Here is a 20,108-nt window from a genome sequence, read left to right as displayed (position 1 = left end):
CCCTTTGACTAGAACTGGTGAAAACAGGTATCCTTGCTTTGACCTCAATAGAAAACAATTTAGCCTTTCACCATTTAAGTGTGTAATGTTAGAGATTTAACTGTTTGTATATGCCCTTTGTCAGGTTAAATAAATTCCTTAATATTTCTAGATTGTTGAGTTTTATCAGTGGGTTTGAATTTTTGTCCATTGCTTTTTCTGCATCAGTTGGAATTATCGAGTTTTTCCCTCCTATATTCTGTTACTCTAGTGAATAACACTGATTACTTTTAAAATGTTAAACCAACCTTGTGTTACTAGGACAAGCTCCACTTGGTTATATGTAATTCTTTTTATATATGACTGTAACCGTAAGTTCCACATCTGTGGATTCAACCATCCAGAGAGAGTTTTTTTTTTTTAATAGATGATTCTGTCTGTACTAAACATATATAGACTTCCAACAACTATTACATAGCATTTACAATGTATTATAAGTAATCTAGAGATGATCTAAAGTATACAGGAGATTTAAAGTATACAGGAGCATGTGCATATGGCAAATCTACACCATTTTATATCAGGGATTTGAGCATCCTTGGATTTTGGTATCTGAGGGGGGTCCTGGAACCAATCATGGATCCCAAGGGATGGCTGTATATGAATTTGGTTATTGAATGTCCTCCCCAAAGAAAGACTTTGGAAGATTAGACTGGTCAGGAAAGAACTATCTGAAGAGAGAATGTTTGGGCTAAGAACGAATGAAGAGGAGCCAGCTATGCAAAACTGGAAGAACACTGGAGGCAAAGGGGAACACTAGAGTGCAAAAGATATACAGTGCAACAAGCTTGCCTCATTTAGGGGACTCATCCTGCATTTGGGGACAAAAGGAAGCCCAGTATGGCTGGGATATAGTAAGTGATAGGGAGACTGGACAAGATGAGGTGGATGAGAGAGAGACAGGGCCAGATGCAGCAGAAAAAGAGTTGCCAACCTCTCTGGTACCTCAGCCACTTTCCAACCTTCGGGAAGCCCTAAGAATTGTCTACCAGAGTCTACTCAGTATCTGCTAGGCACATGCAGCTATTTAAATGTAATTAACTAAAAGTATATAAAATGAAAAATCCCGTTTCTTGGTCACACTAACCACATTGCAGGTGTCCAGTAGCACATGTGGCAGATGGCTCCTTTATTGGACAGTGCTGCTCTAGGAAAGCCAAAGGAGAAGTAATGCCAAGTTTGCTTAGCCTCTCCTCTGTAATTTTCTCTTTTAAAGCTAGAATCAGTGTTTTTTTATTTAAATGGAAATATATGTGGTACCTAGAAAACTAGCATGTGGCCTATTCCATATGCATGTTCTCATGGATGTTTTTTACCTAGGACAGAAAAGATGAGGAGGACTGGTAAATCACAAGCATTCTTAACCTCATTATAAATACATTGCAAATGTAAAAATGCAAAGTGTGGAAATCATGAATGTGAAAGTGGCTTTCAATTTATTTTAATAGGCGTTTTCTATGTCTCATTGTAACCTAGGGACCTTGCTGCAAGAAACTGCCTGGTGGGTGAAAATAATGTTCTGAAAATCAGTGACTTTGGAATGTCTCGTCAAGAGGATGGTGGAGTGTATTCATCTTCTGGCTTAAAGCAGATTCCCATTAAATGGACAGCACCAGAAGCTCTTAATTACGGTAAGAATAGACCACTTTTTTTTTCTTGGTGGTAAAAATGAACAGCATCAGCACGAAACATTCACAAGCAAAATTTACAGGGGTAGCACAGAATGCAAGTTAGAATGATTTAAGGATCAACACAAATGAGTGAATTTCATACCTTTTAATTTGTTGAAATTATTGATTAGATTTCTATATGTAACATTGCTATATTAAAAAGGTAGATATAAGTACTTTTAAATATGACTGTACATCTGAGAGGGTTTTTAATACCAAAAAATGACTTTGTAATAGATTATATACAGAGTAAGTGTTGCTGTGGCTCTGGATCATTTCTTTCAAATGTCTTATAATTGGTCCAATAACCTCATCTAATGTTAGGTTCCTAAAATATTAAGTCAATCAGTTCTGTAGTTTCTCACTCTGAAATTGACGTGGTTTCTTAGCATCTCAGTCTGTGGAACTGATATAAATCTTGAGCAAAGAAGGAGATGGGAATTATATTTTAAAACAGCAGGGATTTTTTTCACTTGAATTTTTATGTGTCATTGTAATTGGAAATAAATATAACTTGCATTATCTGTGGTTGGGATGAAATGGGCCATAACAAGATGAATGACAACTCAAGAATTTAAGAGAAAAAAAAAAAAAAAAGAGTGTGCTTTAAGTGAAATTAGAAATTACATTTTCATTGAGGGAAGCAGCATATGAGCCATGGCTTGGTGAGTGGGTATGGTATGTTTTGAATAAAAACGTAAAATGATTCTTTGTTGATTTAAAATGAAATATTACCTCATTATGGGAACTAATTTGTAAAGCATTTATAAATGCCTTAATTTAATTCCTAAATTAGAGAAAGCTTTTTTTAAAAAATTAAGGTGAAATTCACATACCGTAAAATTAATTACTTTAAAGTGAACAATCATTGGCATTTAGTACAACCGACAATGTTGTACAACCAGTACCTCTAGTTTCAAAACATTTTCATCATTCCAAAATAAAACCCTGTCCCCAGTAAGCATTCTCCCCTCATTCTTCATCCTCTCGCCCCCTAGTAGCCACCAATCTGCCTTTTATTTCTGTGGATTTAGCTCTTATGGGAATTTCATACAAATGGAATTATATAATATGTGATATCTTGTGTCTTGGCTTATTTTACTTAGCATAAGATTTTTGAGGTTCATTCATGTCGTATCATGTATCAGTACTTCGTTCCTTTTTAGGACTGAATAATTCACTGTATGGATATACAACCATTTATCCATTTTTGTATAAATTTGGGCAGTTTTCAGTTATTCTGTGTATTTACTAGAAGTCATGATAATTTTACATTTAACTCTTTGAGGAACTACCAAATGTTTTCCAGATAAAGTTTTGAATGGAATTGGTTTGGAAGTTGATTGGGGCTGACCCAGCTACCACAGATACTAACCCTCACCCTTAGTTTGTCTTTCAGCATGTCAGCAAGAGAGGTTCTTACGAGCTTTCTAGTGACTGCAAGCCAGTTCCACTATTCCTTAGAATCTAGAGAAAATGGCAGACCTGCTGTTTTCCATAGTGATTCCTCTCTGCGGTGATTTTTATTATTAACTCTAGGGTCAGATTATATTACTAAGGGGAATGATCACAGGATAAGAGATTATAATACTCATATTTACACAAAGGTTTTTGTTAGATGACAAAATATTTTCAAGCACTAAGGAAGCTGTAACTGGGTTTGGGAGTCCTTAAAGTCTTACCAGTAAAATCCAACTCTAGAATTTGCTCTTAACTCTGTTTGCCAGATTTTCTGTGTTATATAGCCTTTAAAAGTCCTCTTACTCTTAAACAGTTTTGCCAAGTAAAATTCTGCCTCTTGATCACAGTGTATTTTTTGAATTTCAAGCCGACTAAAGTGTTGTATTTACAAATTAAAGTTTCAATTCTGGATATATCTAACAGCCAGACCTAAAGCATTTTAAGTAATAAGGACAAGTCTAAGGAGTTTTAAAAATTGAGACAGGGTCTTACTTTGTCACCCAGGCTGGAGTGCGACGGCGTAATCATGGCTCACTGCAGCCTCAACCTCCAGGGCTCAAGCGATCCTCCCACCTCGGCCTCTGGAGTAGCTGGGACTGCAGGCATGAGCCACTGCGCCCAGTCTCTGAAGATCCTTGATCTATAGTGCGGGACTTTTTTAAGTAGCCTTTAGTAAATTTTATAAAACATAGAACAATTTAGATGACAAGGAAGGAGAGATTTTGATATAGGAGATGTTTGTAGTATTTATTACCCAGTCCAATGAGAGAGTTCCTGAAAGACTCTACAGGCCTTCTCCTAGCAACCCAGAGAAGTTTAGTTTCCACAGACTAAAATTACTGAAGATTGACTCAATCCTAGTGTGGTTTTTTTTTTGTTTTTTTTTTTTTTTTTTTTTTTCCCTGAGATGGGGTTTTGCTGTCTCCCAGGCTGGAGTGCAGCAGTGCGATCTAAGCTCACTGCAACCTCTGCCTTCTGGGTTCAAGCAATTCTCCTGTCTCAGCCTCCCCAGTAGCTGGGACTACAGGTGCCCGCCACCACACCCAGCTAATTTTTGTACTTTTAGTAGAGACAGGGTTTCACTGTATTGGTCAGGCTGGTCTCAAACTCCTGACCTCAGGTGATCCACCCGCTTCAGCCTCCCAAGGTGCTGGGATTACAGGTGTGAGCCACCGTGCCCAATCCAATAATTCTTTCATGTGTGAAAGTAGTATACACTCTTTCTTCACTCTTGTCTCAGAATGGGTGAAACACTCAAGTCTCCCATGTAGTATGGGGTTGGGGTAGATGAAAGAAACCTCCAGTCCAAGGAACCTCTCTGAAACTGCCTTAGAGCCACAGAGCCATGATCATGCCACTATACTCCAGCCTGGGCAACAGAGTGAGACCCTGTCTCAAGAAAAGTGGGGAGTGGGACATAGAATTAAACCTGTTGTCATGGCTTTATCGTAAGTGTTGTTTTTGTATATTTGGCTTAAAAAAAAAAAGCAATACTAAAGGGCCTTCCCAGCCCTATTGCTAGCCAGATCATTCTCCTTCCTAGATGAAAATACTCTTGATACAGTCTCATACTTTTCTCATAAATGGCTGAGAAATCTTTTTGTATATGTCTCTCTCATATACTTTTTTTAAAAAAAATACAAAATGGTAGAATACTCAAAGCCTGTTTGGCATGTATTGCTACCATCCTTATTGACAGCTGTCACCAAAGGTACTGTTTTTATAAAGGGAAGATAGAATACTGATCTCCAACTAAGAAATCATCTATTTATCATCAATTATTGAACAGAAATTTTCCTTTTGTCACCTGGGTATTTGGAGCTGATATATCCTCTAATTAGTTATATTAGCATGATGTAACTAAGTACTGTGAAATGGGAGGGAGGCAGAATTTTTAGTGAGCAGATTTCCCAACCAGTTATGCCATTAGTTGCATGACCCTGGCAAGCCATCTACTACTCTACGTAATTTCCTAATTTGTAAGATAAGAACGATAGGACCTTTTCCCTATAGAGTATTGTGAAGATCAAATGAGACATAGAAAAGTAGCAAAATTCTACACAATTGTAAGTTACTCTTGGTCTGTTAAAATTACCCAACAAAACCAGGTTCAAAGATCCAGGTTTAAGAGCTAGGTTATAAGCTTTCACATCTGAAGTGTGATCTTGGTTTATATGTAATATATGTCTTTATTGATCTCTGCCCAGATACCTTACAAAATAAGATACAAGTCTGTATAACCGACATTTTCTTAAAGAATTAGTCTTAACTTGTAGCCATAGAATGACTTTCATGAAAAGTATTAAATTACTGAATGCCAAGCATAAAACGAGTTGATAGGCAGACAAGAAAATTAATCTTCCTCCCAAGAATGTCCATAATTACTGTCTACTAAGAAGGAAGCTAATTCACACAGCCGGAGCTGATAATCAGTTAGTACAACCCCACTCTGATGTCAGAGCCGTTATTATGGCAGGCATACTCTTGTTTTCACTAAGTACCTTTTTTTTTTTTTTTTAAAGAAAGGCCATCCTATTTTAAAGTAACTTGACAGTTTTGGAGGAGGAGCATTTATAAATCCTGCAGTGGCGGAGTTAAGACAGGAAACTACCTGAGGGATAGAAAATGAAATAATTTAAGAAATCTTTAACACCACTGTAAATGGAGTTTAGTTATGATAGTATATGTAAAAGTAAGTGAAAAATACAAATATGTTGGGAACATCTTGGAAACTCAGCTTCTTGGAGAGGCTGGAGATTGGAAAAGACTGATCCACCTCCCCTCGTTGATTAGAAGATACCTTGTGCTGGTTTGTATCCCTGTGCTTCTCTAGGAGACTACCAAAAACATTCTAAGAGCTTACCTCATGTAGCTCAGTAAGACAGGCGCACCCAGATATTTCAACAAAACAGGGCACCATGTAATTTAAAGACGTTTTTATTAGCCAGCTATGTTAATTTCTACTGTTTAAAACACACAAAAATATTTTTCGTCAATGAAACTATCAGTGGAGAAAATGAGACCTTTAAGCGTATAAGAACCTCTGTAAACAGCAATGAGTGAGAAATGAAGAAACTTGCCTCATTGCTTTACGTTTGTTTGTACTTTTAATAGAAAGAAAACGAAGCGGCGTAAGACAAAATTGCAGGAATCCAACTTGGTTAATCTCCTAGGATTGATACGTAAAAGCGTTTATCTTTTTTATATAAACCATCTATCTCATTCAGATACTCAGATACCACAGGGAAAGTAAGCTTGCGCACTGGCTGAATATTAATTCTTGAGGGGAGGGAGAGTGATTTGGAAGCTGGTTTGATTAAACTAGCAGCCTGAAGAATATTTATTTAATTGGTAATATTACTAGACCTGGAATATAAAACCAGTAAAGAGAATGGGAAGACTGCATATCGACCTCCTTTGGTAAGTTTAAATACAGTCACGTATCGCTTAGTGACAGGGATACACTCTGAGAAATGCGTCATTAGGCAGTTTCATCATTCCATGATCATAGGGTATACTTACAGAAACCTAGATGATATAGCCTACTACACATCTAGGCTACAAACCTGTATAGCATGTTACTGTATTGAATACTACAGGTCATTTTAATGCAATGGTAAGTTTTTGTGTATCTAGACATAGAAAAGGTAATGTGTTATATGACATTACCATGGCTACCACATCACTAGGCAATAGGAATTTTTCAGCTCCATTATAATAGGACTATTGTCATATATGTGCTCCATCATTGACCAAACGTTATGTGGTGCGTGACTGACACAGACATACATAACAGGAAGGTCGCTTACTTGTCTACTGTGCCTCACTTGGTTGTGGTGGTGGTTCTCCTTCCAGGGAGATACAGTTCGGAGAGTGACGTGTGGAGCTTTGGCATCCTTCTCTGGGAGACCTTCAGCTTAGGGGTTTGTCCGTACCCTGGAATGACAAATCAACAAGCAAGAGAGCAAGTAGAAAGAGGTGAGCCAAATACATTCATTGTTAGTGTTCATGTCCAGCCCCAGGGGTAGGCGGTGCTTACAGTGTGTCTGCTTGAGGAGAGGGGGGTGTTAAATACTGTTTGGCTGTGTTATGAGACCATCTCTGGGGTTCAGAAGCAGATTTATCTAACATCTCTGCTCTTTACTTATATATCCAAACCATGTAAAGGATTCCAATGCAAGCGAGAGGTATATAGGCTTTTCTTCCACCCTTTCCCTGTCTGGCAGGGTTGTGCTGTTCACTGTCGTTAAGAGAAATAGTGTGGTGTTTCTCAAACTCTTGTATTCTATGCCAGATAAACCTCCTTTTAAATAATATTCCAAATTGAAATGTAGTTAGTCTTCAGGAAGCTTTTGAGAATGTGACAACATTGTAGCACTTCTGAAGAAACCCTTTGGGGTTCCTAGACCACTGATGGGAATAACTAAGCAATGGTGACATGCTTGCATGCGCTTGTGTAGTGCACAGTCTCGACAAAAAGAAGCTCGTGATAAAATACAATGCCCTAATGTCTGGGCCCCAGTGAGGGGCGTGGGTGTAGAAGTGGGTGTAGGAAGATGCCTTTCTAACTTCCTTCCTACGTTCCCTTACCTCTCACACACTACCCAATGCACTGCTGAAATACTGCCAACCAACAGACTGTAAAAGAATATGACTCATATTCATTTTTATTTCCCTATTGAATTCACATTTACAAAATCCTCATCTTCTCTTCATCTTGAAAAACATAGGTTGTAGAGATGATTTTTTAAAACTGCTCACAGCATCTAATTCTGAAAGTGAATACTTAGAGCAACTAAAATATGCATTTGTATGTATCTTACATCAGACTTTCTGAGAAATGAACAAATAAAAAATGTTCTTTGAATTAGAAGTCTACAACTCTGTAATATTGAATTCTGCATCACCTGTAGAAAATAAAAAATCAACTTCCCCAGAAATGGATGTTTTGTTTCCATATAACTACAGCATAAGGTACTAAAAGTTAATAACTGCATAATGCCCTGTGTGAACATCTGTATCTTATCTCCATTCTAAATTCTCTGTTCTCCTTCTCTTGGGTCTTCAGGATACCGGATGTCAGCTCCCCAGAACTGTCCAGAGGATATTTTTAAAATCATGATGAAGTGTTGGGATTATAAACCTGAAAATCGCCCTAAGTTCAGTGAACTTCAGAAAGAGCTCACTATCATCAAGAAAAAACTCACATAGTGGCAGGATGGCGCCAAACCCAGCCTTCAGGACTCTGTCCTCCAGCAGAGTAACGTTATTGTCCTCATTAACAATGAATTTATACCACATTACCTTCGACAGTCTTCTACCATTTTCTTTTATTAACTGGGTGTTTTAAAAGTATGTTCCACTTGTAAAAAGTCAAACGCAAATTTGTTAAAGAAATAGCCAGTCCTACCAAGGGCTTTCTTAGCTAACCATAGCAATCCTACCATTTCAGGCCATTGCAAATGGAAAAGCACAGGCTTCTAAGTGTGTGAAGGATAAAAGATTTATCCTTTTCACACCTTGTTTCTACTTCAGGCACAGTTTGTGGGCTGCCATCCTATGCCACAGACCCTACTCAGTTGGTGCTATAAACAGTATTGGTAATGCCATGTTTGCAGTACATATTCCAACCACAGCTGGCTTTCTCCTCTGCCAAAACAAGATTATATTTGTAAACAGATTTTTATATTGGGAATTATTTGGACCTCCTGAGGTTTTTCTTTTCTTTCTTGCCAGGTATAAGCCCAATGTAAGAATCATCATGCTCCTACATTATTCGTAAGGTTGTCATTTTCCTCCTCCTTTGGGCATCAGAAAACAATGCACATAGGCCGGGCACTTTGGCTCACGCCTGTAATCCCAGGCATGTAATCCTCATGCCTGGGATTACAGGCGTGAGCCACAGTGCCCAGCCCCCTCCCTACTTTGGGAGGCCGAGGTGGGCGGATCACCTGAGGTCAGGAGTTCAAGACCAGCCTGGCTTACATGGTGAAACCCTGTCTCTACTAAAAAAAAACACACACACCACAATGCATGAAACATCGTTAAAGTTAGAGTTGAGGCAGTTGCCTTTCAAGGATGTTATAGAGAACTGTGAAGCAAGAAACAGGTTTGAACAGGAGGGTGGGCTGGAGAAAAGAGCAGCTAGAATGATTATCAAAAGTAAAGAAGAAAGTAAAAATATAAAACCACCTTATCAGAGTTATGCCTTTATAAACACACATTCACATATTCTATTCTAAAAACACATAATACGTATTCTATTTTATGGTCTAAATTTACCAAAAAGGTCCTGAGAAAAGTTTCAGGAATTCATAGAGTCCTCTTAATGGCAACAAAAATTTTGAGAGAAACTGCAAAGCACAAATCCACAGAAATAACAGCATACTTTCAGTTAAGCATCTTCACCTTAGAGGGCGCATTCCAAAATGTAATTTCCTTTATTTCTACCAGTTTTTAGAGCTGTCAGAATTTCATGATTCTTGTTCACCGATACATTCACGTGTGTGCATGTGCACACACACACTACCAAGGTGCAAGACAGATGTGAATGAAGTAGACAGTCTAGAAGTCAGGTGAATATTAATGAGAAAGATGACATAGGGACAGCCCTCCCATTTCGACTTCCACCTTCATTGACCCTTATACTGCCCCCTGGACATTCTTACCATTAGCTGGCAGGTATGCGAGCGTAGTGCTGAAGATGTCTCGTGGATAAAATCTAACTCAGTTAAAAGTAGGATTCTGTATCTTAACTCTTATCTAGGGAACTAACTGCACGATCTGTATATAGTCGCCTCTCAGGATAATACATATATAGAAGATGGTCATGCTCAGGGCTAAATATGTTCTGGAAGCCTTTTATAAGTTCTCAGGCCTGTGTCCTGGTAAACATCACCTTAGTGATTATTTGGTCCGCATTCATTGGAAGAGCTTAGGGATAGAAAATTCCTCCTGCCCTCTCCAGCTGTTTGCTGCCTGTACCATCGCACAGAACTCACACCAGTACTTTAAATTTAGATTATGAAAGATAATACTGAAGAGAAAAGTGACTTGTATCTGTCATTTCAGTCTCCTTGCAAATTTCATACATACATAATGATTAGTACATTCAGACTAAAGGGAACTTTCTTTTGATGGCACATACTATGGTAAATCAAAGTACAGACTCAGAAGTGCTTACCAGCCTTCAAAAGTAAGAGTAAAATGGGATATTCCTACCCTTTTTTTTTTTTTTTTTTTTTTTTTTTAGTATTTCTAAGTGAATCTGTATAATATTCTTTGTCTGTTTAAAGAAAACAGCCTCCCATCACATAGTGGCTTCATGCTAAGCTCCTAGCAAGAAGAGAAAATGATGTTTTTGGCTTTAGTTTTATGAACAAGATCAAAAGCTTAATCCTGGCATTCTGGTGTAAAGAAGGAACACAGCATTGATATTTCACTCATCCAGTCTGTTACAATTTGCAGTTCACATCATTACTCTGCTTAAATTTAAAACGCTTTTCAAAACATCGTGACATGTGTAGCATTTAAATTCCATTTTATTCTTTGTCCTAAAGCAGGCAGTGGTATAGTTCAAGATTAATAACTTATTGGGAGTCTCTCAGTCATATAGAATATTAAATTTAATATAGGCACATGCAGTAAGAAAAACTAATGCAAACAATTTTTCACTGTTAATTTTGTTGTGCTTGAAGCATAATTTATTCAGCCCTTCTGTCACTGGTAATTATTGGAATTATGTGCTTTAGGAGGCTAATCCATGCCGAAGCAGCACACACATACTGTTCAGAATGTGCAAGTTGATATAGGGAAAGGAAGCTTCAGAAATGTACAAAATCTTGTGATTTGTTTAGTAAGAAAAGAGTTGTAACCAAAATTTCTTCTGGTCTGGATGTAATTAGTCCAGTCACAAATCTTTGTGTTAATGGATTATTCAAGAGTGATATATCACTACTGCATAGTTCCTCTCATAAGTCCTTAAATTTATTAAAATAAGGGGAGGTAAACCCAAGCAGTCTATGTCTCTCGCTGGTGTCTTCCTACCTTGAATCACTAACGGGCCTTTATGAGAAAGTTTAGGTTGTCCATCATTTTACAAGGAAAGACATTTTTCACTGTTAAATTAACATTTATTACCAACATGTGAAACCTAAAATTAATTTTGTATCCCATGTAATCTAAGGCCAAAGCCAACATATTCTTTCTCTTCCGGGAAAATAAAATGGACAGGTTTTATTTAAACTTTCAGAAACTGAAGCTTTATTCCGCCCATCCTGCCACGAGACCACCAGTGAAAGATCTCATGTGATTGTTTCTCTTTTATCTCCCAAATGTAATGTGGGCAATAAAATTCTCCTTCCACAACTCACTGTTTTATTACAAATACAATATTATTGAAACATCTTATTAGCAGATAAGTGTAGACCAGGAGCCTAATTGTTTCGGGTATTTTCAGTGCACATTTCACAATTGTTTTTCATTTTAGGATTATTTTGAGAAGAAAACAAAATATTTTGTCATTGAAATAGTTTTAATTTCCTTTAAACCATAATTTGGTTTTTGTATCTATATTATATTCAATTCAGTTTTCCCATATAACTTTTCTGAAGATTGGCTAGTACCACAAAATAACTATGGCTTCACAATACTAGTGTTAGATTATGTCAAGAAGAAAGTGTTTTAGTTACAACATATGCTACCCACTGAAGACCTTGTAGTGGGATAAACAAAAATTAAAATGCAACAATCCAAATAAATTATAAGGTAACAGTACAAATATCTGAATCATAAGTCACAGTTGTTCAGGGTTATTTCAATCACACCACTTTATAATTAATTCTTGTGAGTCATCAGATGGAAGAATGTACCTGAAAACCTTACTTAGTATACTCTGTGTACACTGTTTAATGGCCATGCATCTTTTCAAGATTGATATTTTCTGAAAAAGGGTTGTTTGCCTCAGCCCTCTTCTTTTTACATATACTCCGTTTATCAGTGATATTTTAGATGTTTCTTATTAACAAAATTGGCTGCCTGTGGTTAGTGCTGTGAGTCCTGGCAAGACTTGCTTTTGCATTTCGGAAGCCAGACCCTCCTACAAAACAGAACAGTGCAAAATAAGCAGCAGAGAGACAGACAATTGGAAAAGACATGTTTTGTTTCGGTATTAATATCTTAATTAAATGGAATCAGATTTTATATGAAAATGAGTTTATATTACATTTCCATTATACTGTTTAGTGTGAAAGTTTACCATCAAAATAGTGTTACTTCTTTTATGACTCTGATTTGCTTATACATATCAGAATGTTCATTAAATGTTTTAATTTCATTTATTTTCCTATGTTTTGATTAGTTTCACATCAAGTCTGAATACTGTATATTTTGGAAGAATCCAAAACCATATATGAAGATACTCTGATTTTAAAAGTCAGGATTTCATGTACCAAGAATGACCTACTTGAAGGAGATTTTGCTACACTCTTAGAGTCCCCAAAATTCCCCTTTTAAAAAAATGCTGTCCTCTAGAAGGTGTATAAACTATACCTTAGTCATAATTCAATTTAATGAAATAGTACCCCATTAAAAACCATCCTCCTGCCTCATACCAATTCAGAGATTAAATTCTGAACTTTTAGTGTAGGCATTAGGAATCACTTAGCCACCTAATAAGGACTAAGATTCTTGGGTGGCAGAAAAATCCTGATGTGCTAGATTCTTAGTCACTTTAAACTGCATAGAAGTGATGAGCATAGGCTTCAGTATAATAAGGTGCTGAGGCAGCAGATTCAAATGCAAAAGAGGGAGGAACCAGTTATTCCAAGGCAGGATGATGCACCCCCACACAGAGTGCGGAAAAATTAAAGTGAAACAAAGATTTGGACAGTGGCATTAGGAAGCCTAAGGAGAACATGCTACAAGGCCAGATCCTGTCCTGTGGAAGATAAAAAAGATCAGCAGAACTAAAGCAAAAGCAGTCATCTCCAGTGTGTGGGCCTTGGCAAGAGTAAACCAAATACCTCTCATTGTGTTAGGAGCTGTGTTATATTCCCAGCTCAGAGATGATTGTGTGCTGGGCAATGCTTATACTCATTATTTTCCCAACTAATGCATTTGGTCATATGTATTCCAGTTTTTCAAAGACACTACCCAAAGCCTCTTTACATTTGCATTGGTTATATTTAATATTTCTTAAGCTAAGATCACTGATTATCCACACATTATTAGAAATCTTTGGTTACAGTGAAGCTAAAGTCTCCGAAATGAGACTACACTTAGATCAGCCCTATTTCACCTTTGGACTAATGTTGACTAAATGGCTCCTAGAGTTATCCACAGAGGGAGCTTACTATGATGAGAGCTACTGTGGGGAAACATAGTATTCAACAGAGAAATGGAAGAATACAAGTAGCAGTGCTCCTTGTCTTCAATAACATTTGAGGGAAAGGAATCTAGAAACCCTAAAGCTAGTCATGGTGCCTAAGGTAAGACACAAAAAGAAAGAGACATCCAGAAAGGAAGGTTGAAAGGAAATGAAGGGCAGTAACAAAGCACCAATGTAAAATGACCCAAAGCCAACAATAAAGGCAATAACAATAAGGGAAACTAACCCTCACAAAGGGTTTGAGGAGCTTCCTGCTGTGTGTCCTTAAACAGTGCATGCCTCTTAAGTCTCTAGAACACTTGTTTCAAGGGCATCGAATTGGACATTGGTTTAATTTTTCCTATGCTCCCTATAATCTCGGGAGGTAACCATTGTTTAACCAGAATTATTACCCTTACTCTGTTTTTCTGTGAGGCCTCAGACATAACGGTGGTTCAGCCCTCTCCCTAAGCAGTAGCAAGCCAAGTAATGGCACACGTATGTCTAGGATAGCCAGCATTCAGGAAAATTGCTGTGAACCTCCTGTTTTTTATTTTAGTAAAGAAAAAAATGTCTTTCAGGTTTGTGACGTGAAGACAGATTTAGCTTTCCTCTTGTCAGCAAATTTGTAAGAACCTCAAAACAACTGAACATTTGGAATTCACTCTAAGAGATACAAATCCTGAATTTCTAACCATCTTCTCGAATATTATTGAGGCAATTATTATTGAGGCAAGCAAGATGCAAGTGTTCTGCAGAGTAATAAACTGTTCTAAGTGATAGTGTTGATGCTGGAAGTGGAATGTTATGTTTTCCCTCAGCTGTATTCATTCAGAAAGTTTTTCTTGAACATCTACCATATGAGGTGCAGAGAATACTACCAGGTGCTAGGTTTTCCCGTATTTGACTTCTGATTACTATTTCCTTTTCTCATCTTTCACTTTTCAAGATTTTGCTTTACCAAAATAGTAAAGCCTTTATCATCAGCTTATATTGAATAATGCTGTAATTGGCCTCAACCAAAGAGTTTCTCCTCAGGTGCTTCGGGGCCTCTACCCTTCTAAGGAACTCCCAGGCACCTACTTAACAAGGCCAGCTACACACTCAGTATATGAGAAGCCCCATGATAGGTGCAGGTTAGAATTCAAAGACTGGTTGGAGTCCTAGATGTGGAGACAGGATGATCAGGTGGCACTTGTTAGATGAGTAACACTATCGGTAGAAGCTCCTGAGAGATTTTCCTAATGCAGCAAGATTTCTGTGAGTGGAGGTATCCTGGAGGCAGCCTGTTGACCAAGTAAGCTGATCAGGTGGCCTCCTCTACCCACTAAAGAAATGTGTAAACACTACCAATAATTGCTTTATCTGAAACTCCTGGAGATACTCAGTTCTTCCATCCCACTGTTCTATTGCCAATACCTTTTGTTGTTTTCTTCACACTCCTCTTGTCAGCAAATGTCTGAAAGTATTTCAATTGTGTAACGTTAAAGGGTTTTTTCCAAGGCTTCAGAAAAGAGGGCAACAAATATGAAGCCTTAAGTTCAAAATAAGCCATTCTACCTAGATATACAGACCCCAGAGCACCATTGCATGAAAATAATCTGTACCCTGCAGTTCCCCAAAGCAGTATTCTTCCTGAAAAGCCAAACACCACACCTATTTTCCTATTTGCTAAGAATCAGAATAAGCACATTCTAAATAGTATCCAAACCAGATTCTAAAATGACATAGTAAGAAGCCAGATTCAAACTGTAACCAAAGTAGACAATAGAAATATCACTTTACCCCATTGTCATCAGTTAGAACACCCTTGCAAAAACTGTAACCACTTAAGCAATTCATCTGATCCCAGATCAGACCTTCTTTTGAAGGAAATGTCAGTGTTCTGAGCAACACAGGATAAATCTAAGAGGGCCTTAAAAAATAAATCTCAATTCATACATTGGAGCAGCAAAAAACTGAGCAGGAGAGAAAACTGAGAGTCCAAAGTCATTTTTCATATAGCTCTTGTCAAATAGTATAACCTTTGGGTCTTCTTTGAGTTGCCCGGATAATATTCATGAAACAACTAAATGCCCCCCTTTTGGGGAGGGGGGGTTCAGATCTCTAACCTGGATTCAAAGCCTTAGAGGCCGAGAGGGAATCTGGAATCTGGTATTACTGATATCCTAGGTAAAAGAACCGGCCTGGCAGTCTTTCCCAGCTCACCGGTCCGTGCTTTTATTTTTAAACCCAAAAGAAAGAAAGAAACACACCCTTTTATGTAGGAATTTCCCTTTTACAAATAATTTGACTTGGTAGAAATAAACTTGCCTGCCTGCTCTTAAATGCCAGACTGTTGCAAGCAAATGCAGAGAGAAAGGTGCCCAGAGCCATGCTTGATGGGACTTTGAATATTTTCTCCTTACCTAAAGTACGTTGCTTGTATTTAGACTATAAGACGCTACAGAGGTCTATCTCATGCCATGCCAGTGTGAACTGCTTTGCTCCAGTAACAATCAGAAGACCAGTCCAACAGAAGGGAACTTGTCATAATCCACCTTAGATTCTAGACCGCTCGTACCTGCAGTGTACAGTATACAGAATATGTACATGTTCCAATGGAATTCACTATTTTTGGCTTTAGTGTCAGAGATTGGTTCTACAGGGTTCGTCTAGATTTCCCATAACAAGTAAATTTTATAATCCTATGACTCTAAATTCAATCCCCAATATAGATTCTAAGCATCAAATCAAAATCAAAGATAAAGGGGAACTGGTCGAGAGGGGTCTCAGTTATTTCAAATCCATGACCAAAGTGGCCAAAGACATGAAACTCTTACACCTGCTGAGCATTTCACTTGACTATACAAAATGTCAGCTACCCAGTTCCGTCCTGTGATGTGATCAGACTGTCAGTGTGGACCAGTGGCCAGGAGCATCTTTATGGGCCATTTCTGTTCATCATTCTTTACAGAGCGCTGAGGTTTCCCACTGAAACAGTTTCTTTAGTCAGATGCCTATAGATTTTACATAAATTTACATTTAAATGTATTAAGTTAGATGGCCTAATTGAGCATCCGAATGGGGGTTGGTGGTGGTGCAGATTCTGCTGGCTTTATGTTATGGTTTTGTTTTTTTTCTTGGTTTTGTCTAGCTGCTTCTGTCAAGGGCCCTAAAAGATTGGAACACTATATAAAGTCGTAGACATAGAACCATATGGGAAAGCCCAGAGGAAAAACGTGGAAGAATAAAATCAGGTTGTCAACGTGCCAGCAACAGCCCTGACTTCTTCTGGAACCCAAGCAAACTGAAAGCCAGGACCAAATGTACAAATGGTGCCCATGCCATTTGACTGTGGGTGACCCGCTAGTCTAGGGCTCTCAAGTGACTGGTTGTGGAAATATGATTTTTCTAAGTTCCTCCCTTTTCCCTTTGATAGATGAGTTTGAGATAATGGAGTAGGAGTGAGGCCCTAAGGCACTTCTGGTAAAGACATTCCACCTGCAAGCAGCATTTTGAGCAAAGCACTGCTGTGGTTTGCCAATTTATGGTCCATTTAATGTCAGGCTAAAGCACCTTTAATCATTTTTGTTGTTTTAAGATAATATATTTGTGAAGTGGATAAACACTGGAAATAGGGTGCTTCTTCTGGAAAGTTCAGTGGAAAACACAAACAAGGCTTTGGCGGGTTTATCTGGCTTTATAAACAAGTCTGAAAAATGGATGAAAGCTAAATATATAAAGCAGTTGGTTGTCTATCTTTTATCATTTTAACTCAGATCTGTATTTAACACTTATTTATTTGTTAGTTTTTACATTCAAAAGAATACACTTTGAACTTTGGCTAACATTGTAGGATATTTTTTAATTGTTTCTACATTTTTAAAGCATGATTTCATCTTTTTGTAAACTTAGATCATTTTTGAATTGCCTTTTCTTTTCCAATAGACCAATTACCACTCATGTGTCTGCAGAACCTCTTTATTGTATTCTTATAATAAATGTAAAATATTTGTAGCAAACTGCCTTGTCTTATTTAATCTTTCCATCATGTTTCTATTTCTCTTCCTTGTCCATATAAATATGCTCCAAGTGGAAGAAAAGGCAGGCAAGATTTCCATGGTAACTGGCCTCCTAGGGATGTAACAGTGCATAAAAATTATTAGCTTTCAGTTTCTCTGTAATTAAGCTTATGAGTTCTGATGATAATGGGTGTGTGTTGTTTACAGTCCAATCACTGCTTCCTGTTTAGAAATCAAAACTGTAATGTAGCTCAAGTCCCGGTTCTCTGGGTGGATTGGCTGTTTGCCTGGATTTGTGTGTTTTACTTTTGGGATTTTTTTTGTGTTTTTTTTTTTTTTCCTTTTCATAACAAGATTTGACATAACACAAGGAGTTGAGGGAGAAAGATGGCTGAGAGCTGTTTGGAAACAGAGGCTGAAACCTGCTACCCTAGAGCAGTTCAGATGTGTATCCTTGCCCGTCCCGTACAGGACTGAGCTGGTCACAGAGCCATCGCCCAACTTCTAGGTACCCTTCAGTCAGCAAATCAGTAACCTTCCTGAAACTGCCTGCTGTTGTTTACATGGATTTTGGGCAACATACACTTCCCTTGCATTAAAGCAAGCCCCCTCCTCATCCCTGAGCTTGGATTAGAAGAGTCAACTTCCACTGCTTCTCAAAAACACATGTGTTTACTGTTGGAGGGGTAGGCCACAAGCTGCTTAGGATAGACAAAGTAAATCCATACAATCCTCTGGACCCTCCTGCTTCCACAGCACCCTACCCAGAGCTGTGTGCTTCTGGGCCCTTGGGGAATTCATTTTCACCATAGCTCTTCATTGTCTGTCTGGAGTTGCATCCTCTGCGCCAGCAGGTTTGATATCTGGCACAGTCTCCTAGACAACATGTGCTTTCACTGACTTCAATTAATTAGGACCAGGTGCATTCATCACCAAAGAAGGTTGGCTATCAGACTGAAATCCCATTCCCCAAGATGAATGAATAGCATCTCTGAAATCCTGGAGTTTTTTGGTGTTTGAAGTCCTACACTTCATTTCACACTCCCCCTTCTAGCCGATTTCTTCAGGCAAATGGTGATGTTGCTTGTTTAAAAAAAAACCACACACACACACACACACACACACATACATACATACATACATACATACATAAATGTAAGAACTGGCTTCTATTAACAGCATCAATGGTTGCCCCTTCAATTAAAAACTGAGTCTAAATGAAATGCTTTTTCAAACTCCCCAAATGCGGTGGTCGGTGTGAACTGGCCCACACACTTAGGTCAAACTTGTGATTATGCCCAAGGCAGATGGTACTGGGTTTCAAAGCTGTCTAGTATTGAAACGAGTACCAAGCTGGGAGGTGGGAAACTCCAGCTCTCATTCCTGGTTGGACTCTCACTACTTTGTAAACTTATCCAATTGGATCCTTTCTCCCAGGGCTAACACTTGAAGGACAGAAAGAACAGCCTGAGAGTATTCACTAAAGCAGAGTCCATTCTCCCTAGGAAAGTGTCACTGTAATTCCTGCTACCCAGCTCTCCGGGACACCCTTAGTTTTTTCCATTCCCAAACCTCATTCTCTAGCCTCCCCATTGACTTTGGAGCCCATGACAGCCTTGTAGCAAATTCCTTTTTTTTTTTTTTAAACCTAAGTCATCCATAGTTCTTTTCTGCTTCCTGCAGCCAAGGATCCTGACCAATATGACGATCTCTAAGACACCTTCGAGCTTTGAGATTCTGTGATCTCCCAAGGCTTCTTGAGTCATTTCAGATATCCAAACACCAACACTATATGGGGTGGGTTCTATTGCTTTCCTTACACAACGTGGCTGTTGAAATTCAGGAGTGATGAGAAAAAGGAAAATTCCCTAAAGTTTCCCTCACCTAATGTGCTGCTGATTATCCAAACTAAGGTTTTTAATGTTTCCCCAGCTCTGGACTTAAGTAATTCAAAATTATAAATGTTTCTTTTGTAGTCTCCCTGTGGTAACCAGTGGTACCATAGGATAGTTAAATGATAAGGTCAATGGACTAGACATTGTGAGGGGCTAATCGATCTATCACAGCAATATAAATGCCAAAAATTAATAGAAAAACAAATGTCATAGGAAGCTGAGATATTGACAGCCTTAGAAACTCCTCTCTGGCCGGGCGCGGTGGCTCAAGCCTGTAATCCCAGCACTTTGGGAGGCCGAGACGGGCGGATCACGAGGTCAGGAGATCGAGACCATCCTGGCTAACACAGTGAAACCCCGTCTCTACTAAAAATACAAAAAATTAGCCGGGCGAGGTGGCGGGTGCCTGTAGTCCCAGCTACTCGGGAGGCTGAGGCAGGAGAATGGCGTAAACCCGGGAGGCAGAGCTTGCAGTGAGCTGAGATCCGGCCACTGCACTCCAGCCTGGGAGACAGCGAGACTCCGTCTCAAAAAAAAAAAAAAAAAAAAAAAAAGAAACTCCTCTCTTAAGGCCTCTGTCTCCTAGCTTTCAGCAGGGCTTAGTCTTCTTACTCCACATTCAGAAGGGCCTTTCCCTCTCCTGAAAACAAAAAACTCACAAAATGTTTCCTTC

The 20,108-nt window shown here is 38.5% G+C and overlaps 1 protein-coding gene across 8 annotated transcripts in view; it reads left to right on the top strand.

Annotated features, from left to right (window-relative positions):
- Positions 1-17,540, top strand: part of FER (FER tyrosine kinase) — a 452,292-nt gene extending 434,752 nt beyond the window's left edge. For all 8 annotated transcript variants that reach the window (XR_005235731.2, XM_037984945.2, XM_008014098.3 and 5 more), the window contains 3 exons: positions 1,516-1,670; positions 7,026-7,148; positions 8,239-17,540. Coding sequence is in view for 7 of the 8 variants with exons in the window: in XM_037984945.2 (XP_037840873.2) it covers positions 1,516-1,670; positions 7,026-7,148; positions 8,239-8,381 (421 nt within the window). In the remaining variant the exon portion in view is untranslated. The remainder of the gene's footprint in view (positions 1-1,515; positions 1,671-7,025; positions 7,149-8,238) is intronic.
- Positions 17,541-20,108: the final 2,568 nt, after the last annotated feature.

The sequence above is a fragment of the Chlorocebus sabaeus genome, chromosome 23, assembly GCF_047675955.1.
Source record: "Chlorocebus sabaeus isolate Y175 chromosome 23, mChlSab1.0.hap1, whole genome shotgun sequence".
NCBI classification, from domain to species: domain Eukaryota; kingdom Metazoa; phylum Chordata; class Mammalia; order Primates; family Cercopithecidae; genus Chlorocebus; species Chlorocebus sabaeus.
Note: the sequence above shows the minus strand (reverse complement) of the source record. Positions and strands in the feature narration are given on the sequence as shown.